We start from the raw sequence: 18,217 nt of genomic DNA on the forward strand, positions 1-18,217 counted from the left end.
TCACATTCTATGTGTTTCTTATCTTAGTATCTATTCATGGTTTTCCTTTTACCTGAAATGCCCTTACCTCCATTCCTTCCATGCTTCCTAGCAATCACTGATCAATTCACGATTGCTTCTGCCCTGTACTATTTCTTCTATGTTGAAATCATGAACTTTCTTTTAGAGCATTGCAATTATTTTGTTGATGTGTCCATCTTCTACACAGGATTTTAAGCTCTTTGTGGGCTGTTTTTATTTTACCTAGTACCTTCAGCATTTGGCATAATATCTTCTGTGTACTAGATACTACATGATTGCTCAGGAAATAAAGTGCTGCATTTTTCAAGAAGGAAATGAAACTTAAGCTGGGCCTTTGAAGATTTAATAGTTATAAAATAGCAGGGGATGGACAATTCGATTCCATGTCTTTATGCAAAAGTACAAAATAGTATGTGGTAGAGAGTTTCCCACCCCCCTTTGTTCCTCAAACATCCATTTTCCACATTTGAGGCAACTGACATTCTGGCCTTTGGTATTAAAGATAACATGTTTTATGTGATCATAAATGTAGTATATGCTTATAAGTCTCACAACCTAGAAAGCAATATTGTTAGGATTTGGTATATATATTTGCATACACACACATACATACATATAAACACATGTGTATATGAATATCTGTATTTTTTTTCTGTTCTTTATCTTCTGCTCCTAATCATTTGATGTTTTTGGATAGCTTATAAGCTCTTCCTTTCAAGTGTGAAGACTCATTTTTAGATCTTCAAAACTCAATTACATTCTTTGCTTTCATGTTGTCTCCTTTCTGGAATGCTCTTCCCACTCTCCTGTCCTTTGCCTGGCCTCCTCTTACTTGTCTTTTAAAAGTTAACCTAGAAACTACCTTCTTCAGGGAGACTTCCTTGGTCTTGGTTCTTACACTCCCTCCATTCTCACTGTGCAGTTGGTCTCTCTCTGCTCACACAGCACTTACAGTTACCCCAATATTATTTATTACACCTCCACCAGTATAAAATATTGAATATTTTGATGAAACTAGTATTCAAACAAAATTATTTTGATAAGGGAGAGGGAAAACTGGAGACTAGAAAGCTACTCAGAAGGGAATTTTGCTAAGATAGTTGTGTAGACATTGTGAGATTAATGGTGGGATTGTAAGGAAGGAATATATAAGAATTTTCTAAGGAACAACTATGAGATTTCACTGACTGGAGGATAGAGAATGAGAGAGTGTATTAAGATAAAGATAACTATGATATAATAAGTTTGGGTACCAAGACAATCTTCTTCTAACAATTCAAAGTGCAGTTTGTTGAAGCTGGGAAAGGTAGAAATGTTTGTCTTAAATAGTGCTGATTTTTAGCTGATGATCGGACAATGGAGGGGGTGTGTCTAGCAAGCTTTGGAGGATATTACCCTGTTGTTCATGAGGAGGGCCATATGGTTGGTTATACAGAGTAGGATGTGAAATTTATTATATCATAGAGATATTAGATTGAACTAATAGGCTAAAGGGCTCTGAAGACAGAAATTGTGAGCTTGGATAAACTCTCTTGAGCCTCGAAGAACATGCAAATTAAAGAATGTAAAGAAGGATAGGAGGTGGAGAAGGAGTAAGCAGTTAAAAAGGGGGACAGATGAAGACTTGTGTAAATGACTCTTGTTTTAAGGACTTAATTTCTTTTGTATTAGCCCTAACTTAGGCTTGTTATGGAAACTATAAAGACACACCAAAATATTTCCCCAAGTCACTGAAAAAAGCAGAATCTTGTATGATCCACATGGAAATTTTTTATTTCGAAAACCAAACTATTACTGAATTTGTCCCCTTGGTTTCCATGACATAGCCAAGCCACATCTCCTTTTCACTATTCACTCTCACCTATGCCTCCATCATCATAGTGAATATGCTAATCACTGTGGCAGTGGTTAACTTCCAGAGGCTCCATACCCCCATGTATTTATTCCTGGCTAATCTTTCCTTCCTGGAGATCCTCTATACCTCCACAGTGGTCCCAAATATGTTGGAAGTTTTCTTGCAGAAAGCACCTGTCTCTGGTTGCTTGCTCCAGTTTTTTATCTTTGGTTTCTAGCCTCAGCTGAGTGCTTTATACTGGCTCTCATGGCATATGATTGCTACCTAAAAATATTCTACTTACTCCTGATGGTGTCCAGATAGTGCCTGGGGCTGGTGGTCATAGCCTGGCTCTCTGGATTCATGGTAGATAGGTTGGTTGTGGCCCTATGGCCCAGTTGAGTTTCTGTGGCCTCAATCACATTCACTACTTTTAGTGTGACTTCATGCATTTGATAGGCCTAGCCTGATCAGATCCCAGGAGAGCCCAGATGACAAGATTAATTTTCTCCGTGGTCTGCTTCACTGTTCACTTAGGACTGACTGTGACATCTTATGCCTGAATCATGGGAGCTCTGCTGAGAGTGACTGCTGATCCCAGCAGGCAAAAGGCTTTCTGAATATGCTCCTCCCTCCTAGCTGTAGTGAACACATTCTATGGAACTCTCATGGTCTTACACATTGCACCCTCTGCTGTCCATTCCTAGCTTCTCTCCAAGGTCTTTGCCCTGCTCTACACTGTGGCTTCCCATCTTTCCAATCCTGTGACCTATATATCCTGAGGAATAAGGAAGTTCATCAGGCACTATAGAGGCTTCTCTACATTAAGCAAACTGAAACCCTTGATGGAAGGAGGATGGTGGGGAAGATTATATGTGGACTTTGGACATTTCTTATTGGGGTGTCTTCCAGGATTGATTGGGGAGGAACAATTTTGTTCTATTCTAACATTTACCTCTTTAAAACATTGTATATGTCCTCTAAAAATGAGATGGTAGAATAACAATTTCAAGTGCGAACATAAAAATTTATGCTTTTATCTTTTATTATTCATTTATTAACTAGGCTATGCATATTTAATGTTTAATATAGAAAATAGATATAGAAGAAACAGAAACACAAAACAAGCCTAGAAATATTAGCTACTTGTATGTATGTAGATACATTATATGCATAACAAGTTGGATCATGGAAGTTTGTAATCTGATTTTCCACTGAATAATATGATTTCTTGAACATCTTTCTATTACAGTGACTATGTACTTATTTATTCTCCTGGGCTTTTTAGTATAAACATGACTTGTTCATATAATCTTCTATTGTGGTAATTTTTATGTTATTCAATTCTTTTACCATGCAAATATAGTTTACAACCATATTTTCCTACAACAAATTCTTAGGGGTCAAATTGCAGGTCTAAGGATATATCTATTATTAAAAATTTAAAGGTGAATCCAATTTAATTTATATTTTTAACATTTTTATAGTAGAAAATTCAAACATACACAAAAGTAGAGAGAATATGTAATAACCCCCTATGTAGCCATCATCCAGCTTCAAAATAACATTTGCCAATCCTGTTTCAGCTATCTATAGATCCTTTTTTTCTAGAAAATTTTAGAGCAAATTCGAGATGTATATGTATTGTGTTGTGTAATTTCTGTAACTACATAGTCTATATGCAAGTATTTAATATGCTCTGTAAGATATTTGTAAAAAATATGCAAACCCTGCCATTATCAATATTTTCTCAATGTCATCTAATACCCAAGCCATGTTCAAAGTTTTCCAATTATATTTTAAAAAATTCTTAAAGTCAGGATGCAAACAAGATTCACAGAATGTATAGTCTTGTTAGGCTTCCTAGTCCCTTATTTCATACCAATCGTTCCCCCCTTTTTTTTCATGCCACTGACTTATTAAAGAAATCTGGCTATCTGTCCTATAGAATGTTCCATATTCTAAGCTAGATTAATTGCTTACCTGTGGTTTTGTTTAACTTCTATTCCCATATTTTGTATTTATACAAAATTGTTGTGTATAAATATTGAGTGGCTAAGAATGCCTGGAGCCACTCCTGTGGGCCAGTACTAGTTGTGGTGAGTCCTCACAGGTATTTACCTGACTGGTGCCAGTGTTGTAGCTGGACTGCTCCTTGTGATTCTTATTATGATTTCAACACATACTTTAGCAACAACCATCAGAGGACTTTGAAAAAACAAGGTTTATTACTCATAGGTCCTGGAGGGTACATGGCACAACTGGGGCCACCCAGAGAGGTCTTGTGTAAAGAGTAAAAAACAGCATGGACCTGGGGCTCTGCCTTTATGGGGTTGAGGGTGGAGTTCTTAGGGTTTCACAGAGTCACTCTTTATTGGTGGATTTAAAACATGAGATTGGAAATTAAAGCACAAGAAGGGAAAAGCAAGGTCATTCAAGTGATTGGTTATGTAGGTCTCCTAGGGGTTACTAAAAGAAGAACACGAGTGGATTGGCTTCTTTATCTAGTCTAGCTGGCAATATGTTTAATTGAGATGGATCTCTTTTAAATGGATGCCTCATAAATCAAAAGCTTAATATCAGGCACTAACAAAACAATTAAAAAGCTAATTATCAGGTAACTTACACTACAAAACTAATATTGAGATGGAAGCTTGATTGGATCTTGGTTAACTTTATATGTAGAAGACTATCCCAGAGTCACTCTCTTATTTCTATTGCATCGTGTCAGGAGACACTCAATATTCGGTTGTATCAAAGTGATAAGAGACAAAAATATGACATTACATAATGATAAAGGGATCAGTCCAACAAGAGAATATGACGATTGTAAATATTCTCCCGACATTGCAGCACCTAAATATATACAGTAAACACTATAAGACCTAAAGGGAGAAATTGATAGATGCACAATTATATTAAGGGAGTTTACCACCCAACTTACATCAGTGAATAGATCATCCAGACAAAAAATAAATAAGAGTGACATTGAAAAACACATTGACCAAATGGGATAGCAGATATATAGAGAATATTACATCCCAAACCAGTAGAATACTCATTCTCTTCAAATGCACATGGAACATTGTCCAAGACAGATCATTTATTAGGCCACAGAACAAGTCTTAGTACACTTAAGAAGATTAAAAATGTACCAAGCCCCCTTTCTGTTCTCAACAGTTTGAAACTAAGTAATTACAAAAAAAAACCTTGTAATTTTGAGGAAAAACAATCATGTGGAGGCTAAACATCATGCTGCTAAATGACCAATGGTTCAATGAAGAAATTAAAAGGAAATAAAAAATACTTAGAGAATAATAAAAATAGAAACACAAGGATTCAAAATCATTAGGATGAAGCAAAAGATGTTCTAAGAAGGGAGTTTATAGTGAAAATAGGCTTTCCTCAAGAAACAAGAAAAATGTGAAATAAAGTATAATCCTACACCTAAAAGAACTAGGAAAAAATCTGTTATAGCTGAAAGTTAGTAGAAGGAAGGAAAGAATAAAGATCAGAGTGGGAATAAGTGAAAAAGAGAATAAAATAAAATAAAAGATCAAAGAAAATAAGAGCTGGTTCTTTGAAAAGATAAACAAAATTGATAAAACTTAAATTCATGAAGGAAAAAAGAGGGAAGACTAAAATAGAATCAGGATTGGAAGAGGGAAGTTACAACTGACACCACAGAAATACAAACAGTTATAAGAGATTACTATGGAAAGTTATATGCCAATAAATTGGGTAATCTAGAAGAAATGGATAAATTCTTTGAAATATGCAATCTCCCATGATTAAGCCAGGAAAAATAGAAAATCAGAACAAACAAATTACTAGTAAAGAATTTGAAATGGTAAAACATTCCCAAACAAACAAAAAGTTCACCAGCAGGTGGCTTCACAGGAGAATTCTAACAACCATTTAAAGAAGAGTTAATATTTATCTTTCTCAAACTGTTCCAAGAAATTGAAGAGGAAAGAAAGCTTCTGAATTCAGTCTAGAAGGCCAGTATCACCTTGATACCATAATCAGCAGACCAGAAAAAAGAAAATTACAGTTCAAAATCCCTAGCAAACATGATTCAATAATATTGAACAAATTATTAGCAAACCTAATTCAAAAATAAACTGAAAGGCTCATTCACCACGAGCAAGCCAGATTTATTCCATAGATGTAGGGATGGTTCAATATCCACATATCAATCAATGAGATACACCACATTAACAAAGAAATTGCAAAAACTATAGGGTCATCTCAATAGGTGCTGAAAAAGCATTTAACAAAATTTGGCATTCATTTATGATAACTCTCAAGAGAGTGGATATAGAGGGAACATACTTTCACATATTAAAGGTCATATATGACAAACATACTACTAACATCATATTTAATGGCAAAAAGCTGAAAGCTTTTCCTATATTATCAGGAACAAGAGAGGATGCCCACTCTTACTACATATATTCAATGTTGTACTGCAAGTCCTGTCTATAGCAGTCAGATAAGAAAAACAAATGAAAGGAATTAAAATTGGTAAGGAAGATATAAAGTCAGTATTTTCAGATGACATAATAGTACATAAAGAAAACCATGGAGAGAAGGAGATTAAAGATGGCAGTGTGAGAAGTGAGACAGAGAACTCCTCCCCAAACCAAATATAGTATGAAAATATAGTTAATACAACTAATCCTAAAAGAGCAACAGGAAAGAAGGCTGTGCCAGACTGCATACACCTGGAGAACAGAGCAGACCTCGCAAAATAGGGTAATATACCAAAACCTAGATCCAGCGGGACCAAAGCTCTTCTCCCACCCCAGCTCACTGGTGGAAGAGAAATGGAGTGGGAAGGGGGTGGAATACTAGGACTGCTGAACACCCAGCCCTGGAGATCTGCTTTGGGAGTACAAACCTATATTGCATGGTGCTCTGGAGATTAGTGGAGCAGGAAAGCTAAGACAGGTGGACTACCTGGGGAGACTGAGATTCCAGCCATTTGTGGAGGACAGGGATTCACATCAGACTGCTCTGGGACAAAGGAAAGGCAGGTGGTCTGAGAGGTGTCCTAGTAGTGAAAGGGCTACTGAAGGGGCAGGGATGGCATGGAGCTTGCTGCTTGGGAGAAGGGATAGGTGGATAAGGTTGGCCATGCTTTGCCCTGCAGGTTGGGAACTTTCAGGAGCTTCAGGCACTCCATCCTCCTGGCTGGCTACTCAGCTCTGAGGCCCCACACAGTGATATTCACCTGCTGCGCTTTCCTCATGGCCTACCAGCACTGTCTCACAAACTGACAGTCCCTACCCTGGTGTCAGGCCAGCTAGAGGGAGGCCCCACCAATGGCACCTAAAAACGCAAAGCACAGGGGTTTACACCTGTGTGCTTAGCCCACTGGTTCTGACAGTGGAGACAGGCACTGCAGCTGAAAAGCAGGAAACAACTCTTTCCTCACCCCAGGCACCAGTGCTGTTCCCCTGTGACACCCGACATCACTCTAAGGACTGAGAAACTCCAGAGACTATGGCTTCTGGGCAATAGAGGGCGCCACATACAAATATGAAACATTAAAGGAAACTGGTTCAATCCAAAATCTCATAAACACCAGAAAAAGGGCTAAGTGAAACTGAATTCACCAATCTTCATGAAAGAAAGTTGAAAATAAAAATCATAAACATGCTCATGGAAGCACAGAAAAATATTCAACAACTCAGGGACGAATTTAGGATGGAGATTCAATCATTAAGAAATTCCCTATCTGACATGAAACATACAATGGAGGGATTTAAAAGTATATTGAATGTAGTAAAAGAGACAGTAAATGGAATAGAAATTATATAAGACGAATACAAAGAAGCTGAGGCACAGAGAGAAAAAACAATCTCTAGTAATGAAAGAATATTGAGAGAACTGTGTGACCAATCCAAACGGAAGAATATTCACATTATAGGGGCACCAGAAGAAGAAGAGAGAAAAAGGGACAGAAGGTGTCATTGAGGAAGTAATTGCTGAAAAACCCAAGTCTGGGGAAGGAGATAGTTTCTATGGCCATGGAGGTGCACAGACCTCCCAACAAGGCACCCAAGGAAGACAACACCAAGACATATAATAATTAAAATGGCAAAGATCAAGGATAAGGACAGATTTTTAAAGGCAGCTAGAGAGGGAAAAAAGATCATATACAAAGGAAAACACATCAGGCTATCATCGGACCTCTCAACAGAAGCAGACCAGAAGAGAGTGGCATGATACATGTAATGCAAACAAACAGAAGGGCCTCAAACCAAGAATACTCTACCCATAAAGAATATCATTTAAATTTTAAGGAGGGATTAAACAATTTTCAGATAAGCAAAAGCTGAGAGAATTTACCTCCCACAAACCACCTCCACAGTATTTTTGAAGGGACTGCTATAGAGGAAAGTGCTCCTAAGGCTAAATAGCTGTTACCAGGGAAAATAAAACCACAGTGAAGAAAGTAGCACAAATACTTATGAAGAAGATGCAAAATCAAATCAACTACTCCCAAAGTCAATCAAAGGATAGACAAAGAGTACAGAATAAGATACCTAATATATAAAGAATGGAGGAGGAAGAAAAAGGAGGGAAAAAAAGAACCTTCAGTTTGTTTTTGTAATAGCATACTAAGTGAGTTAAGTTAGACTTTTAGGGAATTACCCTTGAACCTTTGGTAACAAGGAATCTGAAGCCTGCAATGGCAATAAATACATACCTATCGATAATCACCCTAAATGTAAATGGTCTGAATGCACCAGTCAAAAGATGTAGAGTGACTGAATGGATAAAAACAAGACCCATCTATATGCTGCCTACAAGAGACTCACTTCAGACTCAAAGACAACCACAGACTGAAAGTGAAGGAATGGAAAAAGATATTTCATGCAATTAACAGGGAGAAAAAAGCAGGAGTTGCAGTACTTGCATCAGACAAAATAGACTTCAAAACAAAGACAGTCACTAGAGACAAAGAAGGACATTACATAATGATAAAGGACTCAGTCCAACAAAAGGATATAACTTTTTTTTGTATCATTAATGTGCAATTACATGAGCAACATTATTGTTACTAGACTCCCCTTATTATCAAGTCCCACCACATAACCCATTGCAGTCAGTGTCCATCAGTTTAGTAAGATACTATGCAGTCACTACTTGTCTTCTCTGTATTATACTGCCTTTCCCATGCCCCCCATACATTATGTGCCAGTCGTAATGCCCCTTCTTCCCCCATATCCCTCCCTTACCACCAATCCTCCCCAGTCCCTTTCCCTTTGGTAAGTGTTAGTCCATTCTTGGGTTCTGGAGTCAGCTGCTGTTTTGTTCCTTCAGTTTTTTCTTTGTTCTTATGCTCCTCAGATGAGTGAAATCATTTGGTACTTATCTTTCTCTGCCTGGTTTATTTCACTGAGCATAATACCCTATAACTCCATCCATGTTGTTGCAAATAGTAGGATTTGTTTTTTTCTTATGGTTGAATAATATTCCATTGTGTATGTGTACCACATCTTCTTTATCCATTCATCTACTGATGAACACTTAGGTTGCTTCCATTTCTTGGCTATTGTAAATAGTGTTGCAATAAATGTAGGGGTGCATATATCTTTTTGAGACTGGGATCCTATATTCTTAGGGTAAATTCCTAGGAGTGGAATTCCTGGGTCCAATGGTATTCCTATTTTTAGTTTTTTGAGGAACCTCCATATTGCTTTCCAGAATGGTTGAACTAGTTGATATTCCCACCAGCAGTGTAGGAGGGTTCCCCTTTCTCTGCATCCTCACCAGCATTTGTTGTTTTTATTCTTTTCTACTTTGGTCATCCTGACTGATATGAAGTGATATCTCATTGTGGTTTTAATTAGAATTTCCCTGACAATTAGTGATGTGGAGCATCTTTTCATATGCTTGTTGACCATCTGTATTTCTTCTTTGGAGAAGTGTCTGTTCATATCCTCCACCATTTTTTAATAGGATTATTTGCTTTTTGGTTGTTGAGGTGTGTGAATTCTTTATATATTTTGGATGTTAACCCCTTATCAGATATGACATTTATGAATATATTCTCCCATACTGTAGGGTGCCTTTTTGTTCTGGTGATGGTGTCCTTTGCTGTACAGAATGGTTTTAGCATGATGTAGTCCCATTTGTTTATTTTTTATTTTGATTCCCTTGCCTGAGGAGATGCATTCAGGAAAAAATTGCTCGTTTATATTCAAGAGATTTTTGTTTATGTTTTTTTCTAATAGTTTTATGTTTTCATGACTTACATTCACGTCTTTGATCCATTTTGAGTTTACTTTTGTGTATTGGGTTAGACTTAAACTCCTTTTCAAAAAGTAGTTGATATACAATGTTATATTGGTTTCAAGTATACAGCATAGTGATTCAATGGCTATATTTTACTAAATCCTCATCCCAAGTAGGGTAGTTACTATCTGTGAATTTATAAGATGTTATAGAACTAATGACTGTGTTTCTATGCTGTAATTTCATCCCTGTGACTAATTTATATTATGATTGAGATTTTATGCCTATTTATCCTCTTCACCTATTTCATCCACACAACCTAATCCCTCCCAGATGGAAACTAACAGTCACTTAGCGTCTATGGGAACTACTTCTATTTTGTTCATTGTGTTTTATTTGCTTTCAGATTCCACATATGTCATTTGTCTTCTTCTGCCTGACTTATTTCACTTAGCATAATATCCTATAAGTACATGCATGTTGTCACAAATAAGATTTATTTCTTTTTTAATGGCTGAATAATATTCCACTGTATATGTGTACCACTTCTTATTTATCCATTTGTCTATTGATGGACACTTAGGGTGCTTCCATGTCTTGGCTATTGTAAATAATGCAACAATAAACATAAGGGTGCACATATCTATTCAAATCAGAGATTTTGTTTTGTTTGGGTAAATTCATAGAAGTGAAATTACTAGGTCATATGGTATTTCTGTTTTTAGTGTTTTGAAGAACCACCATACTGCTTTCCACACTGCACCAATTTACATTCCCATCAAGAGTGTAGATGCATTCCCCTTTTTCCACATCTTTGCCAGCACTTGTTTCTTATCTTTTGGATAGTGGCCATTCTGATGGGTGTAAGGTGATATCTCATTGCAGTTTTGATTCCCATTTCCCTAATGATTAGTGATGTGGAGTATCTTTTCATGTGCCTCTTGGCTATCTGTATGTCTTCTTTGAAAAATGTCTATTTAGGTCCTCTGCCCATTTAACTGGGATATGGATATATATATATATATATATATATATATATATATATATATATATATATATATATATTTGGTGTTGAGACAAGTGAGTTCTTTATATATTTTGGATGTTAACCCTTTATTAGATAAATCATTTATGAATGTATTCTCCCATACTGTAGGTTGCCTTCTTGATTTGTTGATAATATCCTTTGCTATACAGAATCTTTTAGTTTGGTGTAGTTCTACTTGTTTATTTTTGCTTTTGTTTCCCTTGCCTGAGGAGATATGTCAGGAAAAAATTACTCATGCTTATGTTCATGAGACTTTTGCCTGTTTTCTTCTAGTAGTTTTGGGTTTCAGGTCTTATATTTAGGCCTTTAATCCATTTCAAGTTTACTTCTATGAATGGTGTTAGGGAGTAATTCAGTTTCATTCTCTTGCATGTATTGTGCAGGTTTCCCAACACCATTTATTGAAGAGGCTTTTTCCCCACTGTACACTCATGGCTCCTTTGTCATATATTTACTAACCACATATGTGTGGGTTTATTTGTGGGCTTTCTGTTCTGTTCCATTGATCTATGGATCTGTTCTTGTGCCAGTGCCATACTGTTTTGGTTACTGTAGCTTTAGTGTACAGTGTGAAATCAGGGAATGTGATACTTCCAGTGTGCTCTTTTTTCTCAATAATGCTTTGGCTATTTTGGGTCTTTTTCCATATAAATTTTGGATTATTTGCTCCAGTTCATTGAAAAATGTCATTGGTATTTTGATAGGGATTGCATTGAATCTGTAAATTGCCTTGGGTACAATGGCCCTTTTGATAATATTAATTCTAGGATCTTATCCATGAGCATGGGTTAGATTTCCATTGAGTTATGCCTTCTTCAGTTTCTTTCATCTGTCTCATAGTTTTTAGAGTACTGGTCTTTCACCTCCTTTGTTAGGTTTATTCATAGGTGTTTTATTCTTTTTGATATAACTTTAAATGGAATTATTTTCTTGATTTCTTTTTTTGCTAGTTCCTTGTTAGTGTATAGGAATGCAAGAGACTTCTGTGCATCATTTTTGCATGTTGCAACTTTGAGGAATCCAGTTACTAGTTCTAATAGTTTTTGGGTAGAGTGTTTAAGGTTTTCTATGTAAAATATGTTATCTGCAAACAGATACAATTTTACTTCTTCCTTACCAGTTTGGATGACTTTTATCTCTTTTTCTTGTCTGATTCTCATGGCTAGGACTTCCAGTACTATGTTGAATACAAATGGTGACAGTGGCTATCCTCGTCTTGTTCCTGAGAAGATGCAGTCTTTTAAATAAGACAATTCTCTAATATTTGACCTATGGATTCAGTGTACCTCAGTCAACATCTTATTGGGTATATTAAAAAAATTAGAAACCTGATTCTAAAACCAGGAAATCTGAGGAACAGAGTTAGAAAACTTGCACTACTCAATAAAAGAACTACCATATAACTACAGTTATTAATAGAGCTTTATAGAATAAGCATGAACACATAGAGCAGTTAAGCAGATGAGAGACTCCCATATATATACTAGTTGTCAGATTTATTACAAAGATACCAACTGGAATTCTTTGGGGGCAAAGTTAGTTTACAGTTAATGATGCCAGCTGATATTTGATATTGATGAATAAAATGAACAATTACGTTTATACAATCACCAAAACTATTTTTCAATTGATTATATAATTAAATATAACAGGCAAAACAATAAATCATCTAGGATATAACATTGGCATTATTTTTAAATCAGTTATATTTTAAGATTTTAGAATTTCTTTATAGTTTCAGGATGATATAACTACATGTGTATTCATTTAATTTATGCTGACCACTATTTGGCTGTGTTTCTCAAACCTGAATATCTACATCTTCATTAATTCTACAAAGAAAACCCTTAAAAATTATTTCTCTGAACATTGCCTGTAACATATTCCCTCAATGCATGAATAATAGATCATTCCTGAACTATTGTTAGACACATATTGAGTCCTTCTTTTATATCTTTTGTGAATCCTAATTCACAAAATTAGGATTTTTCTTTTTCATGTTTTTTTAAAATGATTTCTTTTCTCCCATTCTGTGTGAAATTCTTGGCCCTATATGCCAGTTCATTATTTCTTGTATTTTATCTGTTGCTTATACCATCCATTAAGTTTTATTATATTTACTGTATATATACATACGACTTTTTTGCTTATTTTTAAAATGTGCCTTTTAAAAACTAATTATTATAATTGTGTTTGTATTTCTTCTTTTATTCATTTTGAGTCACTATCTGATTATAGTATTTTTTAAACATCCTACTCACATGAGAGGCAAAGATTCAACAGAAATGATACAATGAGGCTTTCCCATTGTGACCCTTGCATACTACTGATTGAAGTCTTGAGAGATTGAAACATTAGTAGACCCCAAAATAGCCAGAGAACATTGAGAACCATGTGGTTCTCCTAAACGCTTGGATACCATATAATATCTCAAACTTGATGGTAACTCATGAAAAAATGCAAAGTTTTCTTTCACCTTGATAAAAATGACCCAGGAAGGAAAATGAAGTTGGAGTCTTTAGAATAAAAGAAATGGACATTTCTGCATACTTAACATTGTGGAGTGAGATTTGGGGCTACCATATTTGCAAGAGTATTTTTTTTGTTAACATTTTTTATTAAGATATCATTGATACACATCTTATGAAGGTTTCACATGAGCAACATTGTCATTTCAACATTCACCCATATTATTAAGTTCCCTCTACACCCCATTACAATCACTGTCCCTCAGTGTAGTAAAATGCTAGAGTCATTATTTGTCTTCTCCATGCTATACTGCTTTCCCTGTGACCCACCCATATTATTTGTGTGAATTATAATACCCCTTAATCCCCTTCTCCCTCCCTCCTCATCCACCCTCCCCAACACCTTCCCTTTGGTAACCAATAGCCCCTTGGAGTCTGTGATTCTGCTGCTGTTTTGTTCCTTCAGTTTTGCTTTGTTGTTATACTCCACAGATGAATAAAGTCATTTGGTACTTGTCTTTTTCCACCTGCCTTATTTCACTGAGCATAATACCCTCCAGCTCCATCCATGTTGTTGCAAATGGTAGGATTTATTTTCTCCTTACGGCTGAATAATATTCCATTGTGTATATGTACCACATCATCTTCATTCATTTACTGATGGACACTTAGGTTGATTCTTTATCTTAGCTATTGCAAATAATGCTGCAATAAACATAAGGGTGCATATGTCTTTGAATCAGGGATCTTATTTTCTTTGGGTAAATTCCTAGGAGTGGAAATACTGGGCCAAATGGTATTTCTATATTTAGTTTTTTGAGGAACCTCCATATTGCTTTCCACTATGGTTGAACTAATTTACATTCCTACCAGCAGTGTACGAGGGTTCCCCTTTCTCCACATCCTCATGAGCATTTGTTATTCCTTGTCTTTTTGATGTTGTCCATCCTAACTGGTGTGAGGTGATATCTCATTGTGGTTTTAATTTGCATTTCCTTGATGATTAGCGATGTGGAGCATCTTTTCATGTGCCTGTTTGCCATATGAATTTCTTCTTTGGAGAAGTATCTGTTCAGATCCTCTGCCCATTTTTTAATCAGGTTATTTGCTTTTTTGGGTGTTGAGGCATGTAAGATATTTATGTATTTTGAATGTCAAGCCCTTATTGGATATATCACTTATGAATATATTCTCCCATACTGTAGGATGCCTTTTTCTGCTGATAGTGTCCTTTGCTGTACAGAAGCTTTTTAGTGTAATGTAGTCCCATTTGCTCACTTTTGCTTTTGTTTCCCTTGCCTGAGGAGATGTTTTAATGTTCACGAAAAAGTTGCTCATGTTTATGTTCAGGAGATTTTACAAGAGTAATTTTTATATAACACTATGTCAATGCTTTTATTGCACTAAGATCATCCATTCATATGACTTTCTGTCTAATGAGATCTATTTGAGCTTTAATTTCTTGATTGGTTTCGTTATGTTTTTCCAATATATTTTGATTTTTCCCCAAACAGGAGTGAATAGATGGGATTCAGCAAGAAAGCAGGGCTTTTCTTTTAAAAACCTTTCTTAAAGCTGGCTTCATGGCTTTGTTTCTTAGGGTATATGTCACAGGATTGAGTGTTGAAGGGAGAACAGTATAAAAAACAGTGAGCAAAAAGTCGAATTCAGTTGGAGAGTCAGAAAGTGGATTAAAAAACTCAAAGACACCTGTAGAGATAAATAATATGACAACAGAAAGGTGGGACAGGCAAGTGGAAGAGGCCTTGGCTCTGCCCTCAGCAGATGGGATCCTCAGCACAGTAGAGGGTATGCATGTGTAGGAGAGTCCAATGGAGATAAAGCAAAGAAATGCCACCAAGGACAGGAAACCAGTGACTCCAAGCTCACTGGTGTACTCATTGGAACAAGATAATTTTAGGAGCTGAGGGACATCACAGAAGAACTGGTGAATGATATTGGTACCGCAGAAGTGGATGGAGAAAGTTGCAGCTGAATGCATGACTCCTGAGATGATCCCACTGAGCCAGACAGCCAAGATTCCATGGATTCAGGTGCTGACATCCATGATGATTTCATAGTGCAGAGGGAAGCAGATGACCACATAGTGGTCATAGGGCATCAGTGTGAGAAAGGCCATCTCAGCAGAACCACAGAGAGTGAAAGCAAAACAGTGCAACACACATTCCCAGAGGGAAATATTGCCACTATGCATGGAAGATTTGCAAATGAATCTTGGTACAGTCACAGAAATATAGCAAAGATCCAAGAAGGAGAGATGTTTCAAGAAAAAATACATAGGTGAATGGAGTCTATTATCCATGGAAGTTGCAGTGATAATGAGAATATTGCCAGTTAAAGCCACTAAGTATAAGACTAAGAACAGAGAAGCACATAAAATTTCTAGCTCAGGCTTGGCAGAAAATCCCATGAGAAGAAACCCATTCATTGTTGTGAAATTAGCCATAATCTTTCTCATTTTCCAAGAGGTATGCTGGTTTAAGTCAAGATGGAAACCCATAGAAATAAAACTTTTATTTGACAATCTGATCCACTTAATCAGTGAAGTTAAGGCATCACTAGTTCATCACTGTAAATGTGACATAGCTTTATATTCTAATAATTATGTTGAGCAATTTTAAATAATTCAACTCATAAGGAGTTTCATAGGGATTGGGTAAAGTAGATTATAAATTTTAATGTCATCCACTTCAATCATAGGAAAAGAAAGTATTTTCCAATGGGAACTGTAGTGCATCAAAATTTTATGTACATTAAACTTTCACTCATTTCACACACCCACACAGGCAGATTTATAAAGAAGTTTTTGAGGTACCTATTCTTTCCCATTAGTTATATCTGTTTGTACCACCACCACACTAATTGTTTTATTGCAATTTTATAGTTTTGTTTCAACTAGAGAATAAATTCCCAATTTCTTTCTCTAGAAATTCCTTGGAAAAATAAATAATACTAAAGGCAAATTTTTTATTGATAGCATCTTGTTTGTATTATGATATGCAATCATTACCCTTAACATATAAAATACCATGTAAACTGATCTGAAAAATAATAAGTTCTTACTAGGAAATGGCAGAAGGCCAGAAATTTACTAGTTTTTTAAAAAGGAAGTAAAATAGCTAAAAGCACCTGAAACATTTATTTACCCTTATCCTTAATTAAATAAAAGTTAAGGCATCAGGAAATATAATTTTGTACCAGCCAAACTGGCAGTGATTGAAAACTAAAATATGCAGAGCTATTGCATATGAAATAAGACAAAATTATAAACATGCAATTAGGATGGTCAAATTTATGCCTGCTACCTTAAATAAACAACTTATTCAACAAGAAAATTAAGAAACAGTCTTTAAGTCACCAATTTTCTGTTAAATATTTTAATTAAATCATCTGAATAATGGATATTGAAGAAATATTACATTCATGTAGAATTATTACAGTAGTAAAAACATTGGCAAATCTTATGCTCAAACTGAGTATTGAATTAATTATTTACATATTAGTATTGTAGATGGCTTTGAAACACGGTTATGAAGCAATTTTTATGAAATGGGATAAAGATAGTTTAAAGGAAAGTATGATATGTAAATGCATAGGAATAAGCATAGAATAAATAATCTAAGAAAATATAATGCCTGAGTTGCACTTATGATTACTTTCAATAATCTTAAATCTCATCCCATTATGGCATTAGCTCAAAGTCCAGGTATTTTCATCTAAATCAGAAGGTGCAAATGGAGTTTCTTGGGTATGCTTCTTCAAGTATGATTCATTTAATCTGAACAATTTTGAACTGAAGAGTCAATTTACCTGACTATCAGACACTCAACACATAGTGTTATGGTATATACAGGGATGTCAAAAATAGAAAATTTTATTCCAAAAGGGAAAAATGGTAGCATGTAATAGTAATACAGCTGTTTTGAAATCCAGTTGAGAACATTTTCCTAACTCTGTCCTCTACAGTCCAAGATGACAATTAAATTTGATGATACAAATAACATTAAAAAATATTTTAGGTTTTCCTGATTCCTCTTGGGATTTACTTGGGCAAATGCTATACCTATAAATCTCTGTGAGGAAGGCTTTCTATGGCTTGAACTGAGAGTTAGGGTATTTGGGGACAATGTCATTAAAATTGGTTAGAAAGATTTTTGTCTGGTTGAGAGACTCTACAGACATGTGATTAGGATACCTGGGAGCTATCTAGCTTAGAGAGTCTAGGAGACAGGCCCTTAAGATTGTTGGAATCTAACCTAGGTTTCCTTTATATTTTTGTGAGATTTTATGGCCACATCCTTTAGATCTTTACCTAAATGACACATTTCACTGACAACACAATCTGGGTTTTAATCTTTGCCCTGAGGCAATTTCTCACTGACAATTTTCTGCATGTTGAGTAGCTAAGAACTTGTATAGTTTACTTTTTTAGTCTAGGCTTTCTGGCTTCTTTAATTTCTTCTAAATTCTGCTTGAAGATTGAATGGTTTGTTTTTAGTTTATCTCATTCTTCTTCTATTTTATAATAGTCAACTAAAAGAAAGCAATTGGAACTTTCACAACTTTTCCAGCTAA

The 18,217-nt window shown here is 35.6% G+C and overlaps 1 protein-coding gene and 1 pseudogene across 1 annotated transcript; one reads left to right on the forward strand and one right to left on the reverse strand.

The window, feature by feature from the left end:
* The first annotated feature begins 1,377 nt into the window (after window positions 1–1,377).
* Window positions 1,378–2,858, forward strand: LOC118924115 (olfactory receptor 11A1). The gene is given in 5 exon segments (XM_057493880.1): window positions 1,378–1,443; window positions 1,848–2,085; window positions 2,088–2,243; window positions 2,246–2,622; window positions 2,625–2,858. Coding segments are annotated over 5 exon segments (1,071 nt in total).
* Window positions 2,859–15,152: 12,294 nt separating this feature from the next.
* LOC118924116 (olfactory receptor 14J1-like) lies at window positions 15,153–16,190 on the reverse strand (annotated as a pseudogene).
* Window positions 16,191–18,217: the final 2,027 nt, after the last annotated feature.

Source organism: Manis pentadactyla, chromosome 16 (assembly GCF_030020395.1).
Source record: "Manis pentadactyla isolate mManPen7 chromosome 16, mManPen7.hap1, whole genome shotgun sequence".
Classification (NCBI taxonomy): Eukaryota; Metazoa; Chordata; class Mammalia; order Pholidota; family Manidae; genus Manis; species Manis pentadactyla.